Source organism: Pseudoliparis swirei, chromosome 23 (genome assembly GCF_029220125.1).
Source record: "Pseudoliparis swirei isolate HS2019 ecotype Mariana Trench chromosome 23, NWPU_hadal_v1, whole genome shotgun sequence".
Lineage (NCBI taxonomy): Eukaryota > Metazoa > Chordata > Actinopteri > Perciformes > Liparidae > Pseudoliparis > Pseudoliparis swirei.
The window spans coordinates 1,506,072-1,532,188 of NC_079410.1; the positions used below are offsets into that span (position 1 = coordinate 1,506,072).

Sequence of the window (26,117 nt, forward strand, 5' to 3'; positions counted from 1 at the left end):
GCCGGCGGGAGAACGAGGGCCTCCGGCGGCAGCTGCGGGACATCCTGCTGCTGGAGGCCGAGGCGGAGTGGCTGAGTAAGGGCCGCGAACCACGCGGAGCGCCGCGTTCACGTCTTTTCCTGAGCTTCCGGTCTGGTCCTCCGGCGCCAGCTGAGGTTCCGGAACTAGAGTCGAGTGTTAACAGTGAGAGGCGTCGCGTTCTGAACAACGAGACGCAGAACAGCCCGTTACGTCCCTCCACTTCCGGTTCACAGTTGTCACTAACCCCGTGGTGTGTTCCGTGGATCACTCTGGCTCTCTGTTGTTCTTGTGGTTCCAGGGTCGACCCGGTCCAGTCTTGGGGGGTCCGGGCCCTGGGTGGGGGCCCGGGCTTAGGGCCCCGGCCCCCGGGGCCCCCACCGCCCCCCGGCCGAGGGGGGCCCCCGGAAAAGCTGGTCCGGGGGCCGAGGAGGCGAAGGTCCTTGGGGCGGGCGGGGCCCCGGGAGGCCCCTCCCTGAAGGGTCAAAGGGCTTTTTTTCCCCGCCGGGTCCCCCCCCCGGGGCCCCCCCAGGGCCGGGGGCCCAGGTGGACCAGGGGTTAGGCGGCACGGGTTTAGGCCCGGGCGGGGGCCGGAAGAGCTTGGCCGACCCCCCGGCCCCGGGGGGCGGGGGCCCCGGTGTCCCCCGGCCCCCCCTTGCGGCACCTTGGCCAACGCCGGGGGGTGCCTTCCCCCTGCACAGGGGGACCAGGGGGGGCGGGCCCGCAAAATCCCTTCCCAAAAGGGGGGCCGCGGGCCCCCGGGGGCCCCAAAGGCCCGGCGGCCCCACCGCTGTTTTGCCCAAAAGGGTTCAGGGGAAAGCGGGCCCACCCGGAAAGGGGGGGGCCCCGGCTGCCCCCCCTGGAAGGCGGGCCCCCTGGCCAAAGGAGAATGGGGGGGGGAGGCGGCGCCGGGGAGGCCCCGGGGTGGGTCCCCCAAAAAGGAAAAGGGGTTTTGGGGGCCAAAGCCAGCGAAATTAGCCTTTTTTCACCCGGGGGTTAGGGGGCCGGAGCCCCTTGGAGGGGGCAGGAGGCACCCGGGGTTAAGGGGGCCAGGGAGGGGGAACCCCAGGTTGGAGACCGCCAAGGGGGACCCGGGGTTAGGGTTGGTTAAGCCCCGGTTTGAGTTAGCCCTTAGTTGTTGTTATCCAACCCGTTAGCATTGTTAGCCTTTCAGTCCCGGCCAGTGGGCCCTTGGTTGGGCCGGAGCAAAAAAACATGGAAATGTTTTTAACCCTTTTACATTTAGACCTTGGGTTAAACAAATTTTTTTCTTCCCCCCTCAATAAATTTCAAAAACCTTTTGAAAACCCTTCCAAAGGGAATTAAATTTGGGGGATTGAGGAAATTTCTGTTTTAATTTTTGTTAAAACCTTATTTAATTAAAATTTAAAACACAAAAACCGCAAGGGTTTTAAATTTTTAAAAATTAAAGTTTCACTTTTTTACTTTTTTTTAATGTTTAAAAAAATATTTTGGTGGGAAATAAAGGTTATGGGTTTAAACTAATTACCTTTAAATTTAAAAAATTTAAATTAAGAAATTATAAAATTAAAAAAAATTAATATTTATAATAAAATTTGGGGGCCCCGCCTTGGGGTTTTAAAAATTTCTGTCTCCCCCCAAATTCCTTCCCCTTTAAAATTATACGGAGGGGGAACCCCGGAAGGATTTTTTGGGGATTTTTAAAATTTTTTTACAAATAGGTCTCCTCGTTTCGGTGTGGCCCCCTTGTCTCCTTTTTTTCTTTCCTTTTTCCCCCTTTTAACCCCTTCTCTCGGCCCTTTTTAAAAAATTTTAAAACAACGGGGGGTGAAAGGACAGGAAAGGGGGCAAAGGCCATTAATAAATTTTTTTTTTGGTGTTTCCCTTGCCCGGGTTTTTTTTCGGGTTTGGTTTTTCCCTGTTCCCTAGGCCCGCCAGGCAGGTTTTAAAATTCTGGAGGAAAGGGCAACGAAAATCCCTTTGTTTTTTGAAAATTTTGCCTGGAATTTTTAAAATTTTTTTAAGGGGAAAACATTAAAATTTAAAATTTTTTTTTATTTCCCCATAAAAAAAAAAAAAATAAATTGGCTGGGGGTTTCCCCTTGCTGTTAAAAGGGCCCTTTTTTATGTGCCCCGTTTGTTTTTTGTTTTTTAAAAAATAAATTTGTAAATTTATTATTTATAAAAAAAATCTTTGGTTTTTAAAATTTAAAAATTTTTTGGTTATTTTTTTTCTTTGTAAATTATTTTTTTTATATAAGGATGTATTTTGTTTTTATTGTTGTTTAAAAATTTTAAAATTTTTTTATTTGTTTAAAAATTTTTTTATTGTTATTGTTTGTTTTTAAAGGGTTTGTTATTGTTGTGTTATTGTATTGTTGTGTTAGTCTCATTGTTGTGTTAGTCTCATTGGTGTGTTATTGTATTGTTGTTAGTCCTTCCCTTGGTTTTGTTTTGTATTATTGTTTGTTTTTGTTGCTCAGGGGGTTTTTTGGGGCCATTTTTTTAATTTTTTAGTTTAGGTTTATTGAAAAAAAGGGTTTTTTCTCAGGTTTTGTTTTGGTTTTGGCCAGGGGGAAGGGGAGGTTGTCTCAGGTTTTAATTTTTTACCATTTGGGGAGGGTTTTTTGGGGTTTTTGGGAAACGGAGGGCGCCCCGTGTTTTTGGGGAATTTAGAAAAAAAGTTTTTTGTTATAAAAATAAGGAAAAACAAAATATTCCGGTTTTTAGGTTTGGGCTTCGGCAGGGGGAGGAAGGCCCGGGGCCCAGGACAGGCATTAAAGTTCACCCACCGAAAAGGGAGGGAAAAAGGCATGTAAAAAGGCTTTTAAGGCCTTATAAGTCCCGGGTTGCAGGGGAAAGGTTTATAAAATACAAATATTTATCAGGGCCCCGAAATGGTCATTTTCACCTTTAAAATAAAAGGGCCCTTCCCATTAAATTTTTGGGGGGTGAAGGGAGGCCCGGTTGAAAAGGAATTTTGAAAACATTCCCCCGGGGTAACAGGCCCAGTTGGTTAATAAGCCCCCTTTTGGGCAAAGGTTTTTTTAAAAAATTTTTCTTTTATAAAAAAAGGGCCCCCGGGGGGCGGGGGTGAGGGTTTCCTGGTGTTTAAAAAGGGGGCCCGGGGTCAGGGGGAAAAGGGAAAAAGGCAAGGGGGTTTATCCCCTTTAGGCCCCGGGGGGCAGGGAGGGGTTTAAACCCGGTAGGCTTTATCAACTGGGGGTGGGGTTTAGGCCTTAAGGGGTGTGGGCCCAAAAATTACTTTAAAAAAGGGCCCCCGGGCCCAAAAAGGGGGGTTGGGGTTGGGAGGCTGTGGGGTTTGGGAGGTCAGGCTTGGGAGGCCTGTGGGGGGGGTAGGCTGTGGGGTCAGGGGGTGTAGGCGGGGGCAGGGGTTGGGCGGTTGGGGGGTGGGGCCCGGTTGTGGGGCAGGCCGTGGGCCCGGGGCCGGGGGGTAGGCTGTGGGGCCCGGCTGTAGGTCAGGCCAGGCTGTGGGGCCCGGCTGGGGGTGTAGGGGCTTGGCAGGTCAGGCCTGGCAGGTTTTGGGGGCAGGTTTTAGGCCCGGCTGGGGCTGTGGGCCCCGGGGGGTGAGGTCGGGCGGGAGGCTGCAGGGGCCGGGGGGTGTGGGCAGGCCGGGGGGGCCGGGGTGTAGGCCCGGCTGTGGGGTGTAGGTCAGGCTTAGGCTGGGGGTCAGGCTGTGGCAGGCTTTTTAGGTCAGGCGTGGGCCAGGGAGGCTGTGGGATGGGGCGGGAGGCTGGGTTGGGGTCAGGGGGTGGTCAGGTTAGGCTGTAGGTCAGGTTTTAGGTTGGGGCCCCGGCTTGGGAGGTTGGGGAGGCCCGGTCAGGGTCCCGGCTGTGGGTCAGGCCGGTGGCCGGGGGCAGGTTTGGGGGGCAGGTCAGGCTGTGGGGCTGTGGGCCGGGAGGTCAGGCTGTGGGCGGGGAGGTCAGGTCAGGCTGGGCAGGGTCCCGGGCCCGGCCCGGCTGGGTTTTGGGCCCGGCTTGGGGGTGTAGGTCAGGGTTTTCCCGGCTGTAGGCTGGTGGGTCAGGGGCCCTTTAGGCCCGGCCGGGGGCTGGGGCAGGTCAGGCTGGGGCGGTGGGGCCAGGTGGGGCGGGCCAGGGCTGCAGGTTGGGCCCAGGTCAGGCCCGGTCAGGGCCCGGCCCCGGTCAGGGGCAGGGGGCTGGGGTCAGGTTCAGGCGGGGTCAGGCCGGCGGGTCAGGCCGGGTACCAGGTCAGGGGGGCCGGGGGGGCTGTAGGTCAGGGGGCAGGGGTCAGGCCAGGCTTTGGGGGTGAGGTCAGGTCAGGCCGGGGTCAGGCTGTAGGTCAGGTCAGGCTGTAGGCCCGGGGGTGTGGGGGTGTGGGGTCAGGCTGTGGGGGCAGGTTTAGGGGTTTAGGCCCGGCCGTGGGTCGGGGTCAGGGGCTGTGGCTGTAGGCCCGGCCGGGGGTCAGGGTTTGGGCTGGGGCCAGGGGTGAGGTCAGGCCGGGGGCCCGGTCAGGGTGGCCCGTGGGGGTGTAGGTCAGGCCTTGTGGGGTTGGGGAGGCCCGGGGGGGCTGTAGGTTTTGGGTCAGGGCAGGGGCAGGGTTGAGGTCAGGCTGTGGGGGTCAGGTTGGGCAGGCTGTGGGGGGGCTTGGGAGGCTGGGGCAGGGGTCAGGGGGTGTGGGGGCAGGCTGTGGGGCAGGGGGGCAGGGGCTTGGGGAGGCCCGGCTGTGGGGCCAGGCCCGGCCAGGGGTGAGGTCAGGTCAGGCCAGGGTGGGCCGGGGGTTGAGGCTGGGCCCGGCCGTGGTCAGGCCAGGTGGGGCAGGGCCCGGGCCAGGTTAGGCTGTGGGGGCAGGCTGAGGTCAGGCCGTGGGGCAGGGGGCTGTAGGGGCCGTGGTAGGCTGGGGGGGGTCAGGCCGGGGCTGTAGGTCAGGGGTGTGGGGCCCGGTTGCAGGCCATTTTGGCCGGTCAGGCCAGGCCGTGGGGCCGTGGGTCAGGTCAGGTTGGCCAGGTCAGGGGCCGGGGGCAGGCTGTGGGTCAGGTCAGGTCCCCGGGGCTGTGGGGGGCCGTCAGGGGCTGTGGGGCCCGGTGGGTCAGGCCGGGGGGCCCGGTCAGGCCCGGGGGTGTAGGTCAGGTCAGGCCGTGGGGCCAGGTCAGGCTTGGGAGGCTGTGGGGTCCCCGGGGGTGTGGCCTGGGAGGCTGGGCTTGGGGGCAGGCTGTAGGTAGGTGGGGGTGGGTTAGGCTGGGGGGGCCCGTCCAGGCTGTAGGGGCAGGGGTAGGCTGTGGGCCAGGGGTCAGGCCCGGGGAGGTTAGGGGCAGGCCAGGCGGTGGGCTTTGGGCAGGTCAGGCCAGGGGGGGGTGGGTTTTAGGTCAGGGTAGGGTAGGTCAGGCTGGGGGTTGGTTGTGGGGCAGGGGCGGGAGGCTGTGGTCAGGCCCGGGTTTTGGGGTTTTGGTCAGGTCAGGTCAGGCCGGGGTTAGGTCAGGGGGTGTGGGTTGGGGAGGTCAGGCCCGGTCAGGGTTGCATGGTTGGGGGGGGTCAGGCTGGGGGGGGCCAGGGGGGGGGTTTTTAGGTCAGGCCAGGGCAGGCTGTGGGCCCGGGCCCGGCTTATAAATTTGGGGCAGGGGGCCCCGGCTGGGGGGGCAGGTCAGGGGGCCCGGTGTAGGCTCCCCGGTCCTGTGGGCAGGGGGGTGTAGGTCAGGCCCCGGGGGTCGGTAGGCTGGGGAGGCTGTGGGCCAGGTTAGGTCAGGCTGTGGGGCAGGGGGGCGGGGCGGTCAGGCTGTAAGGTCCGGGGTTCAGGCTGGGGCCCGGCCCGGGGTGGCCCGGGTGGGGGTGGGTTGTAGGTCAGGCCCGGCTTTGGTCAGGCGGAGGTCAGGGGAGGCTGTGGGTGGGGTCCCGGTCAGGGGGGGCCCGGTCATTTTTAAAATTTGGGGGCAGGGTCAGGTCAGGGGGTTTTTATAGGCAGGTGGGCCAGGGGGCGTCAGGCCCGGCTGTAGGTCAGGTCAGGGTGGGGCGGGGGCAGGTCAGGTGAGGCTTTGGGGCCCGGCTGTGGCCTATAGGTCAGGGGTCAGGGTCAGGTCAGGGTTCAGGGCCAGGCTGGGGGGTCCGGGGCAGGGGGGGGCCCGGTCATTTTTTCAGGGGGGCCGGGGGCAGGCTGTATAAATTTGGCCCGGGTCAGGGGGTGTGGGGCAGGGGGAGGGGCTTTCAGGCTGTGGGGGTCAGGGGGTGGGGGTCAGGCGGGGTCAGGTCAGGCCAGGGGTGTGGGGCCGGGGCAGGCTTTTAGGTCAGGCTGGGGGGCCCAAAGGGTGTGGGGGGGGTCAGGGGGGGGGGTTTAGGGGTTTTATGAGGGGCTTTGGGGTTAGGGTTGCAGGCTGGGGGCCTTGGGGGGAGGGGGTTTCTTTTTTGGGGTTCTGGGTTGGGGCAGGGGGGGTTTTGGGGGCTTGGTTTGGGGGGTTTGGGGGGGGGTTTTGGGGTTTGGGGTTTGGGGAAGGGGGGTTTAATTCAATTCACTTTATTTGTATAGCCCAATTTCACAAATTACAAATTTGTCTCGGAGTGCTTTACAATCTGTACACATAGACATCCCTGCCCCAAAACCTCACATCGGACCAGGAAAAACTCCCAAATAACCCTTCAGGGGGAAAAAAAAGGGAAGAAACCTGGAGGAGAGAACAGAGGAGGATCCCTCTCCAGGATGGACAGAACAATAGATGTAATGTGTACAGAAGGACAGATTTAGAGTTAAAATACATTCAATGAATATGACAGAGTGTATGAATAGTTCATAGTAGGCATATTCCAATGGAGACCCCACGATCCATCAGGCAGATGGTGGGGAGGAGGAGGGGGAGTCTCAACAGTGGGCGGAGTCTAAACAGGACAGTGGCGCAGTCAGGAGCAGGAATTACACCCAGACCTCGATGATCCATCAGCAGATAGATCTATGCGTCTCATAGGGTCCGATGACCCCATGAGACGTGAAGTCAAAGGACCCCCGGAGAAAGCAGAGTTAGTAACGGTGATTGAGAGATGAAAATTCATCCTTAAGGAGAGAAAAGAGGAGATAGGTACCAGTGCATCCTAAACGTCCCCGCAGCTATAAGCCTATAGCAGATATAAAGGGGGCTGGACCAGGGAAACCTGATTCAGCCCAAACTATAAGCTCTGTCAAAGAGGAAGGTCTTAAGTCTACTTTTAAACGAGGTGACTGTGTCTGCCCCCCGGGACTAAAATTGGAAGCTGGTTCCATAAAAGGGGAGCTTGATAACCAAAGGTTTGGCTCCCATTCTATTTTTTAAGACTCTAGGAACTACAAGTAGTCCCGCATTTAGTGAGCGAGCTTTTAGGGGGGCAATATGGTACACAAGCTCCTTAAGATATGATGGAGCATCACCAATCAAGGCTTTGTAGGTTAAGAGAAGAATTTTAAAAGTGATTCTTGATTTTACTGGGAGCCAGTGCAGAGCAGCTAGTGCAGGAGTGATGTGATCTCTGTTCTTAGTTTTAGTGAGAACACGAGCTGCAGCATTCTGGATCAACTGGAGGACCTAAGAGATTTATTAGAGCAGCCTGATAATAAGGAGTTGCAGTAATCCAGTCTCAAGCAACGAATGCGTGAACCAATTTTTCTGCATCTTTTGAGACAAGATGCCTGATTTTGAAATATTACGATGATGAAAGAATGCAGTCCTTGAGATTTGCTTTACGTGGGAGTTAAAGGACAAGTCCCGATCAAAGATAACGCCAAGATTCTTTACAGTGGTGTTGGATGCCAGGGCAATGCCGTCTACAGAATCCACATCACCAGATAATTGATCTCTGAGGTGCTCAGGGCCGATTAAAATTACTTCGGTTTTGTCTGAGTTTAACATCAACTCTTGAGGTCTCTCTCTCTCTTAAGGTCTCTCTCTCTCTCTTAAGGTCTCTCTCTCTCTCTTGAGGTCTCTCTCTCTCTCTCGAGGTCTCTCTCTCTCTCTAGGTCTCTCGCTCTCTCTCTTGAGGTCTCTCTCTCTCTCTCGAGGCCTCTCTCTCTCTCGAGGTCTCTCTCTCTGTCTTTAGGTCTCTCTCTCTCTTGAGGTCTCTCTCTCTCTCTCGAGGTCTCTCTCTCTCTCGAGGCCTCTCTCTCTCTCTCGAGGTCTCTCTCTCTGTCTTTAGGTCTCTCTCTCTCTTGAGGTCTCTCTCTCTCTCTCTCGAGGTCTCTCTCTCGAGGCCTCTCTCTCTCGAGGTCTCTCTCTCTCTCTTAAGGTCTCTCTCTCTCTCTCTCTCTCTCTTAAGGTCTCTCTCTCTCTCTCGAGGCCTCTCTCTCTCGAGGTCTCTCTCTCTCTCTTGAGGTCTCTCTCTCGAGGCCTCTCTCTCTCTCGAGGTCTCTCTCTCTGTCTTTAGGTCTCTCTCTCCCTAGGTTTCTAGGTCTCTCTCTCTCTCTTAAGGTCTCTCTCTCTTTTTAGGTCTCTTTCTCCTCTCTTCTTCTTTCTGCCCTCCGGCTGCAGCTTGTAGGGGGGGAGGGGGTAAAATAATGTGCTGCAGCATCTGTCTCTCTCTTCTTCTCTGTATAATTTGTGGTGATGATACCTAATGATACACACACACACACATGAACACACACACATGAACACATACACACATGAACACACTAACATGCACACATACACACACACTAATATGCACACACACACATGAACACACACTAACATACACACACACATGAACACACATTAACATACACACACACATGAACACACACATGCTCCTCCCCTCCAAAGGGTGGAGAAGATCTGGACCTCCATTCCTCCTCTCACCTCCTTATTTCCTCCCTCCTACATCCTACCATCTTCTTCTGTGGGTTTAAAGGCTGTCGATGGAGCAAAGGGAACCCTCTTTATCCTTCCTCCTCCTCCTCCTCTCTCAATCCACCCACTCACTCTCTCCATTGAGAGGAGGAGGAGGAAGAACAGGAAGAAAGAGAAGGGTAAATAGGGGTCCCTTTGTACTTATATTTACAGTGTAGTACTAGTACTTATATTCTAACAGTTTTTACAGTGTAGTACTATAGTCTTGAAGCTCAGATGGATCTCTGTCAACATGTGAAGACATCAGCTTTCATAATGTTGTGTTTTCAGAATCTTCGAGTGCAGAACCGAGAAAGAATGTCTGGACAGTGCCAAATTATAATAAAAGGTGTTTAATTGAAAATATTACCAATGGTCAATCACGGTTGCGATATAGAGTATAACTCAGCTGAGGGAGCATGAATCACTGCGTCCACAGACCGCCAAAGCAGTTAACTGTCTAACGGTGAGTCAAGCTCACTAAATCTAATCCTCAGCTGGGGGCTTCTCACAGGATCAACGGCCTACATGCAGCTAACCTGCATGCAGTGCATCTCCGCCGCCATCCAAAGGTCAAAAGCCTCGTCTCTCTGGTCAACATCTGTTTTTATACCTCCCGGCAGGCACGTGCACAGGTAGAGCCCTAGTGGTGCTCAAGCTCCTCCCCTTTGCCCTGGATGAGTAAAGGGCCCTTTTTGCTGGAGACACATTTTTTTTATTCATCCGTATTTAAGAATAAAAGTTACTCTTTCTGTCATCAAGTCCCCCCAAATGTGTTTTAATATCCGACAGGGCATTTATGTGAGTTATTGTGAGAATTTCGCCTAGACCCGCTGGTCTCGTTGGTCCTGTTGGTCCGGTTAGTGGTCTGGATGGTTGACCGTTGCTGCCCCCTGCTGGTGGACACCAGCGTTACACCCTGCTTTCCTCGTCTGAACTCAGATCCTAGTGACCCCCCTGAGGCCTGAAGACCTGAACCCTCAGGGACTCACTGAGGGACCTGGACCTGAACCTGAGGGACCTGAACCTGAGGGACCTGGACCTGAGGCCTCTACAAATATGTTTAAAAACATAATTAAATGTAATAACTTCATAAATAGACGACAGAGACTTTTATTTGTTTATTTATTTGCACATTAGCATGTTAGCATGAGAACAAAGAAGACTTAAAATAAAACATTCAACTCTTAATTCATGAAGAACCTTCATGTCATCCGTCTGGAAGTTATGGATGTAATACTCTCACGTGCACTCTGGACCTCACGGGCACTCTGGACCTCACGGGCACTCTGGACCTCACGGGCACTCTGGACCTCACGGGCACTCTGGACCTCACGGGCACTCTTGTGGTCCGAGCAGGACCAGGTGCAGGTGAGTGCTCCCCATCAACCAGCAGGGGGAGGAGCCTCTTCCTCCCTGGATCTGTGGGCTCCTCTTCACGTCCGGCAGGTATTAACCTTCAGGAGGTCCGAGTCCAGGTCCAGGTCCAGGTCCAGGTTCAGGTCCAGGTCCGGGTTCAGGTCCAGGTTCAGGTCCAGATCCAGGTCCGGGTTCAGGTCCGAGTCCAGGTCCAGGTCCGAGTCCAGGTCCAGGTCCAGGTCCAGGTCCGGGTTCAGGGTCCGGGGTAAGCCGTCCGAGTCGCCCTGCATCAAAGAAGGGAACGGAAACCATTAATGGGGTTAATGAGGAGGCACTCACAGGAGGAGGAGGTCTCACAGGAGGAGGAGGAGGAGGTCTCACAGAAGGAGGAGGAGGAGGAGGTCTCACAGGAGGAGGTCTCACAGGAGGAGGAGGTCTCACAGGAGGAGGAGGAGGAGGAGGAGGTCTCACAGGAGGAGGTCTCACAGGAGAAAAAAATTTTTTTTAATTTTTTTTTTTTAAAAAATTTAAAAAAAAAATTTAAATTTTAAAAAAAAAATAAAAAAAAATAAAAATATTTTTTTTTAATTTTTTATTTTTTTTTAAAAAAAAATTTTTAAAAAAAATTTATTAAAAATTTTAAAAAAAAATTATTTTTAAAAATTAAAAATTTAAAAATTTATTAAAAAAAATTTTAAAAATTTAAAAAAATTAAAAAAAAATTTTAAAAATTTAAAAATTTTTTTTAAAAAAAATTAAAATTATTTTAAAAATTAAAAATTTAAAAATTAAAAAAATTTTTTTTAAAAAAATTTAAATTAAAAAATTAAAAATTTAAAAAAAAATTTAAAAAAAAATTTTTATTTAAAAAAATTTTTTAAAAAATTTAAAAATTATAAATTATAAATTTTTTTAAAAATTAAAATTTTAAAAATTAAAAAAATTTAAAAAATTTAAAAATTTAAAAAAATTAAAATTTAAATTAAAAATTATAAATTTAAATTTTAAAAATTTAAAAAAAAATTTATAAATTATAAATTATAAATTATAAAAAAAAATTTAAAAATTTATAAATTATAAATTTAAAAAAAATTTATAAATTAAAAATTAAAAATTTTTAAAAATTATAAATTATAAATTATAAAATTAAAAAATTTAAAAATTTAAAAAAAAAAATTAAAAATTTAAAAAATTAAAAATTTTTTTAAAAAAAATTTAAAAATTTAAAAAAATTTAAAAATTTTTAAATTAAAAATTTAAAAATTTTTAAAAAAAATTTAAAAAAAATTTTTTTAAAATTATATAAAATTTAAATTAAAAATTTATTTTAAAATTTAAAAAATTTAATTTAAAATTAATTATAATAAAAATTAAATTTAATTATAATTTAAAATAAAAAAATTATATTTAATATAAATAAAAAAAATTTAAAAATTTAAAATTTTTAAAAATTTAAAATTAAAAATTATAAATAATTCATTATTTTATAAAAAAAAAATTTTATTTAAAATTATTATTATAATATAATTATAATTAAAAAATTAAAATTTATATTATAAATTATAAATTAAATTAAAATTTATAAATTGAAAATTATTGTAATTTTTAAAAATTATTAAATTAAAAAAATTAAAATTAAAATTATAAAAAATTAATTTTTTATAAAAATTTATAAATTGTTAAAAAAATTTTATTTTTTATAATTTAAAATTTAAAAATTTTAAAAATTATAAAAAAATTTTAAATATTTATTAAATAAAAATTTTAAAAATTTAAAAAAATTTAAAATAAAAATTTTTAAATTTAAAAATTTAAATTAAAAATTAAAAATTTTAAAAATTTAAAAATAAAATTTAAAATTTTTAAAAAATTAAATTAATTTATTTAAAAAAAAATTAAATTAAATTAAAAAAATTTTAAATTTAATTTATTTATTTAAAAGTAAAAAAAATTTAAAATTTTAAAAATTATAATTATAAAAAAAAATTTATAAATATAATTATAATTTAAATTTTAAATTTAAATTAAAAATTTAAATTATAAAAATAAATTAATTATAATTTTTATATAAATTTATTTATTTTTAAATTAATTTAATTAATTAAAATTTAAAATTTTTAAATTATAATTTAAATTATAAAAATTTAATAAAAATTGAATTAAATTATAAATTATAATTATTTTAATTTAAATAAAAATTATAAATTTAAATTAATTATTTATTTAATTTAATTTTTAAAAAATTTAAATAATTTTAAAATTTAAATAATTTTTAAATATTAATTATTTATTAAATTTAAATTAAATTTTTTAAATTTTTAAAAAATTTTTTAAATTTAAATTTAAAAATTTATAAATATATTAAATAAGTATAAATTTATTTAAAAATTTAAAATTAAATTTAAAAAATATTAAATAATTTATATTTTTATAAATTATTTTATATTTATTTAAAAATTAAATTTATTTAAATTTGATATTATAAAAAATTTAAATTTAAATTTAGTTTATTTTTTAAATTAGGTTATATTAAGTTAGTATTAGGTCAGGCTGTAGGTCAGGTCGGGTGTAGGTCAGGCGGGGCTGTGGTCAGGTCTGGGGCCAGGGGCTGTAGGTCAGGTCGGGGCTGTGGGTGTGTCAGGCTGGGGCCTGGGTCGGTGGGTCAGGTCAGGTGTGGGCTGTGGGCTAGGTCAGGCGGGGTAGGTTGGGGTCGGGGTAGGTCAGGCCGGGGCGGTGGGGGCAGGTGTGGGCGTAGGTCAGGCTGGGGGGGCCAGGGTCAGGCGGGGTAGGTCAGGCGTGGGGGCCGGGTCGGGCCCGGGGCGGTCAGGTTGGGGCCAGGGGTGTGGGGTCAGGGGGCTGTGGGGCCAGGCGGGCGGGGTAGGCAGGGGGGCGGGGTGGGGGCCAGGCCGGGCCAGGTCAGGGGGTGGTGGTGGTCAGGCCAGGCAGGTCAGGCTGGGGCTGCAGGCAGGGTCAGGTCGGCCAGGCGTGTCAGGGTAGGCCGGGCCCGGGGGCTGGGCGGCGGGGTGGCGGGGCTGGGGTCAGGCAGGCGGGTGGGGTCAGGTTTAGGCAGGTCAGGCGTAGGTTGGGGTCAGGCTGTGGGGTCAGGTTCCCCCAGGCCAGGTCAGGGGCCAGGGGGGTGGCGTGGCAGGGTCAGGCTGGGGGGCTGGGTCAGGCTGTGGTCAGGCCAGGTGGTAGGCAGGTCAGGCTGGGTGGTCAGGCCAGGTCTATATAAAAATATTTATAAAAATATTTTTTTTAAATTTTATTTTTAAATTTTATTTTATTTTTATTTTTTAATTAATTTTAAAAAAAAAATTAAAATTTATAAAAAATTTTTAAAAATTTTTAATTTATTTTTTTTTTTAAAAATTTAATTTTTTATTTTGGGGGGTATTATTATTTTATTTAAATTTTTTTTTAAAAAATTTTATGGGGAAAATTTTTTTTTAAAATTTATTTTTTAAAAAATATTTATAAAAATCATTTTTATTTTTTTGGGGTTTATTTATTTATTGGGGTTGGTGGTGGATCATTGGGTTTGGGGTAGTGGGGGTTGTGGCCTTTTTTTGGGTTGGGGTTGGGTGGAAATTTGGTTATATTTTGGGTTGGTGGGGGGTTTATCGGGTTTAGGTGGGGTGTGGGTTGTAATTCAGTAGTTTATGGGTTTAGATTAGTTATGTTAGTTTGTAGTTTTTGTATTATAATTTTGTTATTTTGTAAGTTGATCAGTGTATAGTTGTATTAAAGTGTAGTTGTTGTGACCTAGTGATTTATAAGTGATGTAGATCAGGATTAGTGTATAGTTATCATTGTGGTCAGATTGTATAATCAGGTTAGTGTAGTTTAGGATCAGGTTTATCTGTGTGTAGTTATCAGTCGAGTGTTTAATAGTTAGGTCTGTTGATTTAGTCAGTGTATCAGGTTAGGTTAGTCTGTATTAGTCTAGTTCAGGTCTGTCAGGTCTAGTTCAGGTTGTTATCAGGTCAGAGTCCAATCAGGTTTGTCATGAGTTCAGGTTAAGTGTTATATAAAAAAATATTTATAAATAAAATAAAAAAATTAAAAAATATCTATAAATTAATTAAATTTAATTATGAATAAATTAAATTAAAAGTAAAAAAAGGTTAATTAAATTAAAAAATTAACTAAAAAATTAAATTTAATTAAATATAAATTAAATAATAAATTTAATTAAAATTAATAATTAAAAAAAAAATTAAATTAAATGATTAATAAATAAATTATAATTTAAATTATAATTGTTTAAAGGGAATTTTAAGGGGGGGGGTTGGAGGGGGGGTTTTTGGGGTCGGGGGGTTTGGGGGGTACGGGGGTTCGGGTTGGGTTTGTGGTTTTTTAAATTTTTGCTTTAAACCCAAAACCTTACGGAATAATTACAAAACCAGGGCCCAAGTAAAAGTTTAAAATAACGGTGGGGCCCCCCCGGCCCCTTTTTTGGGAGCTTAAAACCCGGGGGGATTTGCGGTTTGGGCCCCCTTTGTGGCTTTGGGCCTTGGAAACCCTAAATTAAACCACACAAATTTAAAAAAAATTCTGTTAGGCATTTCCCTTGGTTGGTTTTCCTTTTTAACGCCAATCTTTTTTAAGGTTTACCTGTTTTTGGGGTTCTTGGTAAGGCCCCTTCCCTAAATTTACAAATTCTTTTAAAACTGTGGATTCTTTTAAAGTTTATTAAAGGGTAGCCTAAAGTGTAGGTAGGGTTCAAAGGGAATAGGGTCAGGGGGGTTAGGGGGGTTTCCAGGGGGAGGTTAGGGGAGGTTAGGGGTTAATGGGTACTGTAAAAGTTTGTGGTCAGTTGCAGGAAAAAATATAGGTCAAATTATGATGGTGGTAGGTGGCATGGTTTTGGGGGGGAAAATGAAAGTCGGGTTGGAGGCCAGTCACCTGGGTCTGGGTTTGGATTCAAGTACCCGGTCGGCGGTGGGGTGTGTGGGTGGGGGTAGGTTTTGTGGCCTTTGGTAAAAAGTAGTTCAAAAACAAAGGCATTGTAGGTGGGTGGTAAATTTGGTGTAGGTTGAGTAGTTTGGTTATTTTTTAGCAGGCTAGGTTTCAGGCCATTGTTAATGCCATTTTAAAATTTTTTAATTTTGGTGGTTTTAGTAGGGCAGGCCTTTATACCATTTCTTTGAACGGGTTTGGTTGATGTATTTTAGTTTTACTGGTCATATAGGTTGGGTTGGGGTTTTGGGGGTCAGGGTTGTGGGTATTTTAGGTCACCGGTGGGTTGTTATTTAGGTTGTGGTTAAAAGGGTAGGGTTTAAATTTTTGGGTGTAGTGGGTGGGCGGTTGTTGTGTTAGGTGTATCGGTTTTTGGGGGTTCAGGGTGGGTGTGGGAAAATGTTGGTGGTCATTAGGTTTTATTACCATTTGGGGGTTTAGTAAAATTGGTTGGGTTGGTTATTGGGTTGTGCTTGGTTGGGGATCATTTTTGTAGGTAGTTGTATTTGGGTTGGGTTAGGTGGGTTTTTTAGGTAGGGGTCATTTGGGTTGGGTTTGGGGTTTATTTGGGTTTATTGGGTTTGGTATTTTAGGTGTCAGGGTTTGGTTTACCTTTTTGGGTAGTTTGGGTCGGTGTAGTCATCAGGGGTTGTGGTGGGGTATTTGGGGTGTTTTTTTTCCCCCTGGGTGGGTTTATTGGTGGGGGTTTGGTGTCTGCCGTTTGTGGTCGGTTTTGGTGGTTTTGGGGCCTGGGTTGGGTTTTTGGGGGCTTTATCGGTAGGTTTGGTTTGGGGTTTTTGGGTTACCGGCTTGTGTAGGTTATTGGGTTGGGTTTTGTACCAGGTGGTGGTGGTTAGGTTTTGGTTAATCAGGTTGTTGTTGGTATTTGTGTGAATGTGGGTTTAGGTTGGGTCAGGTGTTAGGTTGTAGGGGTTTGGTGGTTGTGTTATGTTGGTTTTTCCCTTTTAGTCAGGCTGGTAGGCTGTAGGTTTTGGTTGGGTTTCATTGGTTGTGGGTGGCGAGTGGGGTTGGGATAGGTGGTGTGGGTTGTGGGTGGCAGCCTTTTGGGGGTGGGGGAGGGTCAGGGTTTTGAGGGTTATCAGTTGGGGGTGTCGGGGTTTGGTTTTTTGTGTTGTCAGTTAGTTGGTTAGGTTTGGTTATGGGGGCATAGTTAAAGGTTTTATACATTAAGCTGTAAACTTTGGGAGTAGGTGGGGTTAGTAGGTTTCTAATTTTAGTGGGTAAGTGGTATTGTTGTATCATCATTTTTATTGTATTTTGGGTGGATTAAAGGTTGAAGGTTTGGGGTTTTTTTAGGTTAGTAAGGTTTGGTTTGGTTTAATTAATTAATTTATTTTAACCCAATTACAAATTAAAATTTTGGAGTGTTAAATTTAAATAGACATTGAAAACCTTATAAGAAAATAAATAATTAGGGAAAAAAAAAACTTAAAGAAAAATTTTTTAAAAATTTAAAAAATTTAATTTTTTGAAATTATAAATTATAGAATTTATAAATTCTAAATTTATAAATTTATAAATTATAAATTATAGAATTATAAATTTACTTAATTATAGAATTATAAATTATGAAATTTGTGGGTTGTGGGTTGTAGGTTGTGGGTTGTGGGTTGTAGGTTGTGGGTTGTGGGTTGTGGGTTGTGGGTTGTAGGTTGTGGGTTGTGGGTTGTGGGTTGTGGGTTGTAGGTTCAATTCAATTCACTTTATTTGGCCAAAATTTAATTTCTAGATTACAAATTTGTCTCGGAGTGCTTTACAATCTGTACACATAGACATCCCTGCCCAAAACCTCACATCGGACCAGGAAAAACTCCCAAATAACCCTTCAGGGGGAAAAAAAAGGGAAGAAACCTGGAGGAGAGAACAGAGGAGGATCCCTCTCCAGGATGGACAGAACAATAGATGTAATGTGTACAGAAGGACAGATTTAGAGTTAAAATACATTCAATGAATATGACAGAGTGTATGAATAGTTCATAGTAGGCATATTCACGATGGAAGTTACTCCAGTCCATCAGGCAGATGGCGGTGGGGAGGAGGAGTCGTGAGTCTCAACAGTGGGCGGAGTCTCCAGCAGGACAGTGGCGCAGTCAGGAGCAGGAATTCCACGACCCAGATCTCGATGGAATCCATCCATCAAGCAGATGGGGATCTATGTCGTCTCGCAGGTCCATTCCCATGAGACGTGAAGTCTAAGGACTCCCGGGAGAAAGCAGAGTTAGTAACGTGTGATTGAGAGATGAAAATTCATCCTTAAGGAGAAAAGAGGAGATGGGTACTCAGTGCATCCTAAAACGTCCCCGGCAGCTATAAGCCTATAGCAGCATATCAAGGGCTGGACCAGGGCAAACCTGATTCAGCCCTAACTATAAAACTCTGTCAAGAGGAAGGTCTTAAGTCTACTCTTGAGGTGACTGTGTCTGCCTCCCGGACTGAAGGGTGGACTGGTTCCATAAAAGAGCTTGATAACTAAAGGCGAAAGGCTCTGGCTCCCATTCTACTTTTTAAGACTCTAGGAACTACAAGTAGTCCGCATTTAGTGAGCGTAGCTCTCTAGTGAACAATATAGTGCGACAAGCTCCTTAAGATATGATGGAGCATCACCAATCAAGGCTTTGTAGGTTAAGAAGAATTTTTAAAAGTGATTCTTGATTTTACTGGGAGCCAGTGCAGAGCAGCTAGTGCAGGAGTGATGTGATCTCTTTTCTTAGTTTAGTGAGAACACGAGCTGCAGCATTCTGGATCAACTGGAGACCTAAGAGATTTATTAGAGCAGCCTGATAATAGGAGTTGCAGTAATCCAGTCTCAAGTAACAACGTGAACCAATTTTTCTGCATCTTTTTGAGACAAGATGTGCCTGATTTTGAAATATGAGATGAAAGAATGCAGTCCTTGAGATTTGCTTTACGTGGGAGTTAAAGGACAAGTCCCGATCAAAGATAACGCCAAGATTCTTTACAGTGGTTGTTGGATGCCAGGGCAATGCCGTCTACAGAATCCCACATCACCAGATAATTGATCTCTGAGGTGCTCAGGGCCGATTAAAATTACTTGGTTTTGTCTGAGTTTAACATCAACTCTTGAGGTCTCTCTCTCTCTTAAGGTCTCTCTCTCTCTCTCTTAAGGTCTCTCTCTCTCTCAAGGTCTCTCTCTCTCTCTAGGTCTCTAGCTCTCTCTCTTGGGGTCTCTCTCTCTCTCGAGGCCTCTCTCTCTCTCGAGGTCTCTCTCTCTGTCTTTAGGTCTCTCTCTCTTGAGGTCTCTCTCTCTCTCGAGGTCTCTCTCTCTCTCGAGGCCTCTCTCTCTCTAGGTCTCTCTCTCTGTCTTTAGGTCTCTCTCTCTTGAGGTCTCTCTCTCTCTCTCTCTCTTAGGGTCTCTCTCTCTCTCGAGGCCCTCTCTCGAGGTCTCTCTCTCTCTCTCTTAAGGTCTCTCTCTCTCTCTCTCTCTCAAGGTCTCTCTCTCTCTCTCGAGGCTCTCTCTCTCGAGGTCTCTCTCTCTCTTGAGGTCTCTCTCTGAGGAGGGCCTCTCTCTCTCTCGAGGTCTCTCTCTCTGTCTTTAGGTCTCTCTCCCTAGGTTTCTAGGTCTCTCTCTCTCTCTTAAGGTCTCTCTCTCTTTTTAGGTCTCTTTCTCCTCTCTTCTTCTTTCTGCCCTCCGGCTGCAGCTTGTAGGGGGGGTAAAATAATGTGCTGCAGCATCTGTCTCTCTTCTTCTCTGTATAATTTGTGGTGATGATACCTAATGATACACACACACACACATGAACACACACACATGAACACATACACATGAACACACTAACATGCACATACACACACACTAATATGCACACACACATGAACACACACTAACATACACACACATGAACACACATTAACATACACACATGAACACACACATGCTCCTCCTCCAAAGGGTGGAAGATCTGGACCTCCATTCCTCCTCTCACCTCCTTATTTCCTCCCTCCTACATCCTACCATCTTCTTCTGTGGGTTTAAAGGCTGTCGATGGAGCAAAGGGAACCCTCTTATCCTTCCTCCTCCTCCTCCTCTCTCAATCCACCCACTCACTCTCTCCATTGAGAGGAGGAGGAGGAAGAACAGGAAGAAGAAGGGTAAATAGGGTCCCTTTGTACTTATATTTACAGTGTAGTACTAGTACTTATATTCTAACAGTTTTTACAGTGTAGTACTATAGTCTTGAAGCTCAGATGGATCTCTGTCAACATGTGAAGACATCAGCTTTCATAATGTTGTGTTTTCAGAATCTTCGAGTGCAGAACCGAGAAAGAATGTCTGGACAGTGCCAAATTATAATAAAAGGTGTTTAATTGAAAATATTACCAATGGTCAATCACGGTTGCGATATAGAGTATAACTCAGCTGAGGGAGCATGAATCACTGCGTCCACAGACCGCCAAAGCAGTTAACTGTCTAACGGTGAGTCAAGCTCACTAAATCTAATCCTCAGCTGGGGGCTTCTCTGGGATCAACGGCCTACATGCAGCTAACCTGCATGCAGTGCATCTCCCGCCATCCAAAGGTCAAAAGCCTCGTCTCTCTGGTCAACATCTGTTTTATACCTCCCGGCAGGCACGTGCACAGGTAGAGCCCTAGTGGTGCTCAAGCTCCTCCCTTGCCCTGGATGAGTAAAGGGGCCCTTTTGCTGGAGACACGTTTTTTGTATTCATCCGTATTTAAGAATAAAAGTTACTCTTTCTGTCATCAAGTCCCCCCAAATGTGTTTTAATATCCGACAGGGCATTTATTTGAGTTATTGTGAGAATTTCGCCTAGACCCGCTGGTCTCGTTGGTCCTGTTGGTCCGGTTAGTGGTCTGGATGGTTGACCGTTGCTGCCCCCTGCTGGTGGACACCAGCGTTACACCCTGCTTTCCTCGTCTGAACTCAGATCCTAGTGACCCCCCTGAGGCCTGAAGACCTGAACCCTCAGGGACTCACTGAGGGACCTGGACCTGAGGGACCTGAACCTGAACCTGAGGGACCTGAACCTGAGGGACCTGGACCTGAGGCCTCTACAAATATGTTTAAAAACATAATTAAATGTAATAACTTCATAAATAGACGACAGAGACTTTTATTTGTTTATTTATTTGCACATTAGCATGTTAGCATGAGAACAAAGAAGACTTAAAATAAAACATTCAACTCTTAATTCATGAAGAACCTTCATGTCATCCGTCTGGAAGTTATGGATGTAATACTCTCACGTGCACTCTGGACCTCACGGGCACTCTGGACCTCACGGGCACTCTGGACCTCACGGGCACTCTGGACCTCACGGGCACTCTGGACCTCACGGGCACTCTTGTGGTCCGAGCAGGACCAGGTGCAGGTGAGTGCTCCCCATCAACCAGCAGGGGGAGGAGCCTCTTCCTCCCTGGATCTGTGGGCTCCTCTTCACGTCCGGCAGGTATTAACCTTCAGGAGGTCCGAGTCCAGGTCCAGGTCCAGGTCCAGGTCCAGGTCCAGGTTCAGGTCCGAGTCCAGATCCAGGTCCGGGTTCAGGTCCGAGTCCAGGTCCAGGTCCGAGTCCAGGTCCAGGTCCAGGTCCAGGTCCAGGTCCAGGTCCGGGTTCAGGGTCCGGGGTAAGCCGTCCGAGTCGCCCTGCATCAAAGAAGGGAACGGAAACCATTAATGGGGTTAATGAGGAGGCACTCACAGGAGGAGGAGGTCTCACAGGAGGAGGAGGAGGAGGAGGTCTCACAGAAGGAGGAGGAGGAGGAGGAGGTCTCACAGGAGGAGGTCTCACAGGAGGAGGAGGTCTCACAGGAGGAGGAGGAGGAGGAGGAGGAGGTCTCACAGGAGGAGGTCTCACAGGAGGAGGAGGAGGTCTCACAGGAGGAGGAGGTCTCACAGGAGGAGGAGGAGGTCTCACAGGAGGAGGAGGAGGAGGAGGTCTCACAGGAGGAGGTCTCACAGGAGGAGGAGGTCTCACAGGAGGAGGAGGTCTCACAGGAGGAGGTCTCACAGGAGGAGGAGGTCTCACAGGAGGAGGAGGAGGAGGAGGAGGTCTCACAGGAGGAGGAGGAGGAGGTCTCACAGGAGGAGGTCTCACAGGAGGAGGAGGAGGAGGTCTCACAGGAGGAGGTCTCACAGGAGGAGGAGGACTCACAGGAGGAGGAGGTCTCACAGGAGGAGGAGGAGGTCTCACAGGAGGAGGAGGAGGTCTCACAGGAGGAGGAGGAGGTCTCACAGGAGGAGGAGGAGGAGGAGGTCTCACAGGAGGAGGTCTCACAGGAGGAGGAGGTCTCACAGGAGGAGGAGGAGGTCTCACAGGAGGAGGAGGTCTCACAGGAGGAGCTCCTCTAAAGTTGATGCTAAACGTCACTCACAAAGAGTTGGTGTGACGCGCATGCTTAGATCCGGTTTACTAAAAAAGAAACTCTTTAATCTGGCGCAGAATTAATTGAACAATAAACCCAGATGACGTGTTCCGTGGGACTAGCGTGACTGTTGACGCTGCGCGCGCACGAAACTAACTGAAACGTCGGTGGGTGCGCGCGCAGCTCACCTCGCGCTCACTCCTTGGCGTTCTTCTGCGCGTTCTGGAGCTTCTCCACGATCTTGCGCTCGTGCCCGGACGGGCTGGGCCGGTTGGTGTTGTCGCTGGCCTCCTTCTTCGTGCGGCCTTTGCGGGCAGAGCCTTCTGTGGGAAACGAGACACACGCTCGAGCTTCATTTCACAACAACAACAACAACAACAATAGCTGTGGAGAGCCTCCCGGCTCACCTGTGTACTTGTCGCTCAGGTTGTAGTACTCATATTGGTCGTAGTGTTCCTCTTCGAAGCGCGAGGGCTCCATGTTGTCCACGTCCACGTGACTCATGGTGTATTTATTACGACGTTACGACGTGTCCGTGAACACAGCCTGTTGTATTGGGGATGTTTTGTTCGTTGGGTTTTTATAACGTAGCAGACGCTGGACTCCTCCTCCACGCGCATGCGCACACAGGTTTCCTCCTCCACGTGCACACATGTTGCGTCATTTCTGTTGATGCTGAACAAATGTTTTCAATGTTTTCTTCAAACTGCACTTTGAGTCTCTGACCTCAGTGTGTGTGTGTGTGTGTGTGTGTCTGACCTCAGTGTGTGTGTGTGTGTGTGTGTGTGTGTCTGACCTCTGTGTGTGTGTGTGTGTCTGACCTCAATGTATGTGTCTGACCTCAGTGTGTGTGTGTGTGTGTGTGTGTCTGACCTCAGTGTGTGTGTGTGTGTATGTGTGTGTGTCTGACCTCTGTGTGTGTGTGTGTCTGACCTCTGTGTGTGTGTGTGTGTGTCTGACCTCAATGTGTGTGTATGTGTCTGACCTCATGTGTGTGTGTGACCTCTCATGTGTGTGTGTGTGTCTGACCTCAATGTGTGTGTGTGTGTGTGTCTGACCTCTGTGTGTGTGCGTGTGTCTGTTTGTGTGTCTGACCTCATTGTTTCTGTGTGTAAGTATGTGTGTGTGTCTGACCTCAGTGTGTGTGTGTGTGTGTAAGTATGTGTGTGTGTGTCTGACCTCAGTGTGTGTGTGTGTGTGTCTGACCTCAGTGTGTGTGTGTGTGTGTGTCTGACCTCAGTGTGTGTGTCTGACCTCAATGTGTGTGTATGTGTCTGACCTCAGTGTGTGTGTGTGTGTGTGTGTGTGTGCGTCTGACCTCAATGTGTGTGTGTCTGACCTCAGTGTGTGTGTCTGTGTGTGTGTCTGACCTCAATGTGTGTGTGTGTGTGTGTCTGACCTCTGTGTGTGTGTCTGTGTGTGTGTCTGACCTCAGTGTGTGTGTGTGTCTGACCTCAGTGTGTGTGTTTGTGTGTGTGTCTGACCTCAGTGTGTGTGTGTGTGTGTGTGTGTCTGACCTCAGTGTGTGTGTGTCTGACCTCAGTGTGTGTGTGTGTGTGTGTCTGACCTCAGTGTGTGTGTGTGTGTCTGACCTCAGTGTGTGTGTGTGTGTGTGTCTGACCTCAGTGTGTGTGTGTCTGACCTCAGTGTGTGTGTGTGTGTGTCTGACCTCAGTGTGTGTGTGTGTGTGTGTGTCTGACCTCAGTGTGTGTGTGTGTGTGTGTGTGTCTGACCTCAGTGTGTGTGTGTGTCTGACCTCAGTGTGTGTGTGTGTGTGTGTGTGTGTGTGTGTGTCTGACCTCAGTGTGTGTGTGTGCGTGTCCTCAGTGTGTGTGTGTGTGTCCTCAGTGTGTGTGTGTGTGTGTGTCTGACCTCAGTGTGTGTGTGTGTGTGAGTGTCTGACCTCAGTGTGTGTGTTTGTGTGTGTGTCTGACCTCAGTGTGTGTGTGTGTGTGTCTGACCTCAGTGTGTGTGTGTGTGTGTGTCTGACCTCAGTGTGTGTGTGTGTGTCTGACCTCAGTGTGTGTGTGTGTGTGTGTCTGACCTCAGTGTGTGTGTCTGTGTGTGTGTCTGACCTCAGTGTGTGTGTGTGTGTGTGTGTGTCTGACCTCAGTGTGTGTGTGTGTGTGTCTGACCTCAGTGTGTGTGTGTGTGTGTGTCTGACCTCAGTGTGTGTGTGTGTGTGTGTCTGACCTCAGTGTGTGTGTGTGTGTGTCTGACCTCAGTGTGTGTGTCTGTGTGTGTGTCTGACCTCAGTGTGTGTGTGTCTGTGCTGCTTAAAGACGTTTTGCTTAAAGACGTTTTGCCTTTAATTGGCGGCTCTCTATTAGATATTATCAATGTGTCTCTGCTAACAGGCCACGTACCACACTCCTTCAAGGTGGCTGTTATTAAACCTCTCCTGAAGAAGCCCACTCTGGATCCAGAGGTGTTGGCTAACTACAGACCGATCTCTAACCTCCCCTTCCTCTCCAAGATCCTTGAGAAAGTGGTCGCAAATCAGTTGTGCGACTTTCTACATCATAATAGTTTATTTGAGAAATTTCAATCAGGATTTAGAAAACACCACAGCACCGAGACGGCACTGGTGAAAATTACAAATGACCTCTTAATAGAATAGAATATACACTTTTATTAATCCCCAAGGGGAAATTAGTTCTCTGCATTTAACCCATCCTTAGTTATTAAGGAGCAGTGGGCTGCGGTGGGGCGCCCGGGAAGCAACTGGGGGTTCAGTGCCTTGCTCAAGGACACTTCGACTCGCAACTAATGGGGAGAGCGGGGATCGAACCCACAACCCTGCGGTTGCAGGACGGCCCTCTTACCCCACTGAGCTAAAGCCGCCCCTCAAATGGGCTAGGGGTTAGGGTTAATGGCAGCAGATAAAGGACTCCTCTCTGTCCTGGTCTTGTTAGACCTTAGTGCTGATAGAGGACTCCTCTCTGTCCTGGTCTTGTTAGACCTTAGTGCTGATAGAGGACTCATCTCTGTCCTGGTCTAGTTAGACCTTAGTCCTGATAGAGGACTCATCTCTGTCCTGGTCTTGTTAGACCTTAGTGCTGATAGAGGACTCCTCTCTGTCCTGGTCTTGTTTGACCTTAGTCCAGATAAAGGACTCCTCTCTGTACTGGTCTTGTTAGACCTTAGTCCAGATAAAGGACTCCTCTCTGTACTGGTCTTGTTAGACCTTAGTCCAGATAAAGGACTCCTCTCTGGACTGGTCTTGTTAGACCTTAGTGCTCATAGAGGACTCCTCTCTGTCCTGGTCTTGTTAGACCTTAGTGCTGATAGAGGACTCATCTCTGTCCTGGTCTTGTTAGACCTTAGTGCTGATAAAGGACTCCTCTCTGTCCTGGTCTTGTTAGACCTTAGTCCTGATAGAGGACTCCTCTCTGTCCTGGTCTTGTTAGACCTTAGTCCAGATAAAGGACTCCTCTCTGTCCTGGTCTTGTTAGACCTTAGTGCTGATAGAGGACTCCTCTCTGTCCTGGTCTTGTTAGACCTTAGTGCTGATAGAGGACTCCTCTCTGTACTGGTCTTGTTAGACCTTAGTCCTGATAGAGGACTCCTCTCTGTACTGGTCTTGTTAGACCTTAGTGCTGATAGAGGACTCCTCTCTGTCCTGGTCTTGTTAGACCTTAGTCCTGATAGAGGACTCCTCTCTGTCCTGGTCTTGTTAGACCTTAGTGCTGCATTCGACACCATTGACCATGACATCCTGTTACAGAGACTGGAGCAGTCGATTGGCATTTCAGGCACGGCACTAATTTGGTTTAAATCCTATTTATCAGATCGATCTCAGTTTGTATTTGTAAACGATGGCGCCTCGATAACCACCAACGTTAATCACGGAGTTCCACAAGGTTCTGTGCTTGGACCAATTTTATTTACCTTATACATGCTTCCTTTGGGCAATATTATCAGGAAACACTCCATAAACTTTCATTGTTATGCAGATGATACTCAACTATATTTATCGATAAAACCAGAGGAGAGCAACCAACTCTGTAAAATTCAAGCATGTCTTAAAGACATAAAACATGGATGACCTGCAACTTCTTGATGTTAAACTCAAACAAAACCGAAGTAATTTTAATCGGCCCTGAGCACCTCAGAGATCAATTATCTGGTGATGTGGTTTCTGTAGACGGCATTGCCCTGGCATCCAACACCACTGTAAAGAATCTTGGCGTTATCTTTGATCGGGACTTGTCCTTTAACTCCCACGAAAGCAAATCTCAAGGACTGCATTCTTTCATCTCGTCATATTTCAAAAATCAGGCACATCTTGTCTCAAAAGATGCAGAAAAATTGGTTCACGCGTTCGTTACTTGAGACTGGATTACTGCAACTCCTTATTATCAGGCTGCTCTATAAGTCTCTTAGGTCCTCCAGTTGATCCAGAATGCTGCAGCTCGTGTTCTCACTAAACTAAGAACAGAGATCACATCACTCCTGCACTAGCTGCTCTGCACTGGCTCCCAGTAAAATCAAGAATCACTTTTAAAATTCTTCTCTTAACGTACAAAGCCTTGATTGGTGATGCACCATCATATCTTAAGGAGCTTGTAGTACCATATTGCCCCACTAGAGAGCTGCGCTCACTAAATGCGGACTACTTGTAGTTCCTAGAGTCTTAAA

The 26,117-nt window shown here is 46.6% G+C and overlaps 1 protein-coding gene and 1 long non-coding RNA gene across 2 annotated transcripts; both read right to left on the bottom strand.

Annotated features, from left to right (window-relative positions):
• Positions 1-9,905: 9,905 nt before the first annotated feature.
• On the bottom strand, positions 9,906-10,630 carry LOC130188862 (uncharacterized). Its single transcript, XR_008830664.1, has 2 exons — positions 10,496-10,630; positions 9,906-10,440 (listed from the first exon to the last, which is right to left on the bottom strand). It is a non-coding gene; the product is annotated as an uncharacterized LOC130188862 (long non-coding RNA).
• Positions 10,631-20,222: 9,592 nt separating this feature from the next.
• Positions 20,223-22,032, bottom strand: nupr1b (nuclear protein 1b). The gene is made up of 3 exons (XM_056407401.1): positions 21,884-22,032; positions 21,665-21,799; positions 20,223-20,757 (listed from the first exon to the last, which is right to left on the bottom strand). Exons 1-2 carry the CDS (start codon positions 21,978-21,980, stop codon positions 21,672-21,674), a joined length of 225 nt encoding a protein of 74 aa, XP_056263376.1. The 5' UTR covers positions 21,981-22,032; the 3' UTR covers positions 20,223-20,757; positions 21,665-21,671.
• Positions 22,033-26,117: the final 4,085 nt, after the last annotated feature.

Coding starts and splice junctions, on each gene's coding strand:
- nupr1b (XM_056407401.1), bottom strand. CDS start 21,980: ATGAGTCACGTGGACGTGGACAACATGGAGCCCTCGCGCTTCGAAGAG. Junction 21,800..21,883: donor CCTGAGCGACAAGTACACAG/GTGAGCCGGGAG, acceptor CGTTTCCCACAG/AAGGCTCTGCCCGCAAAGGC.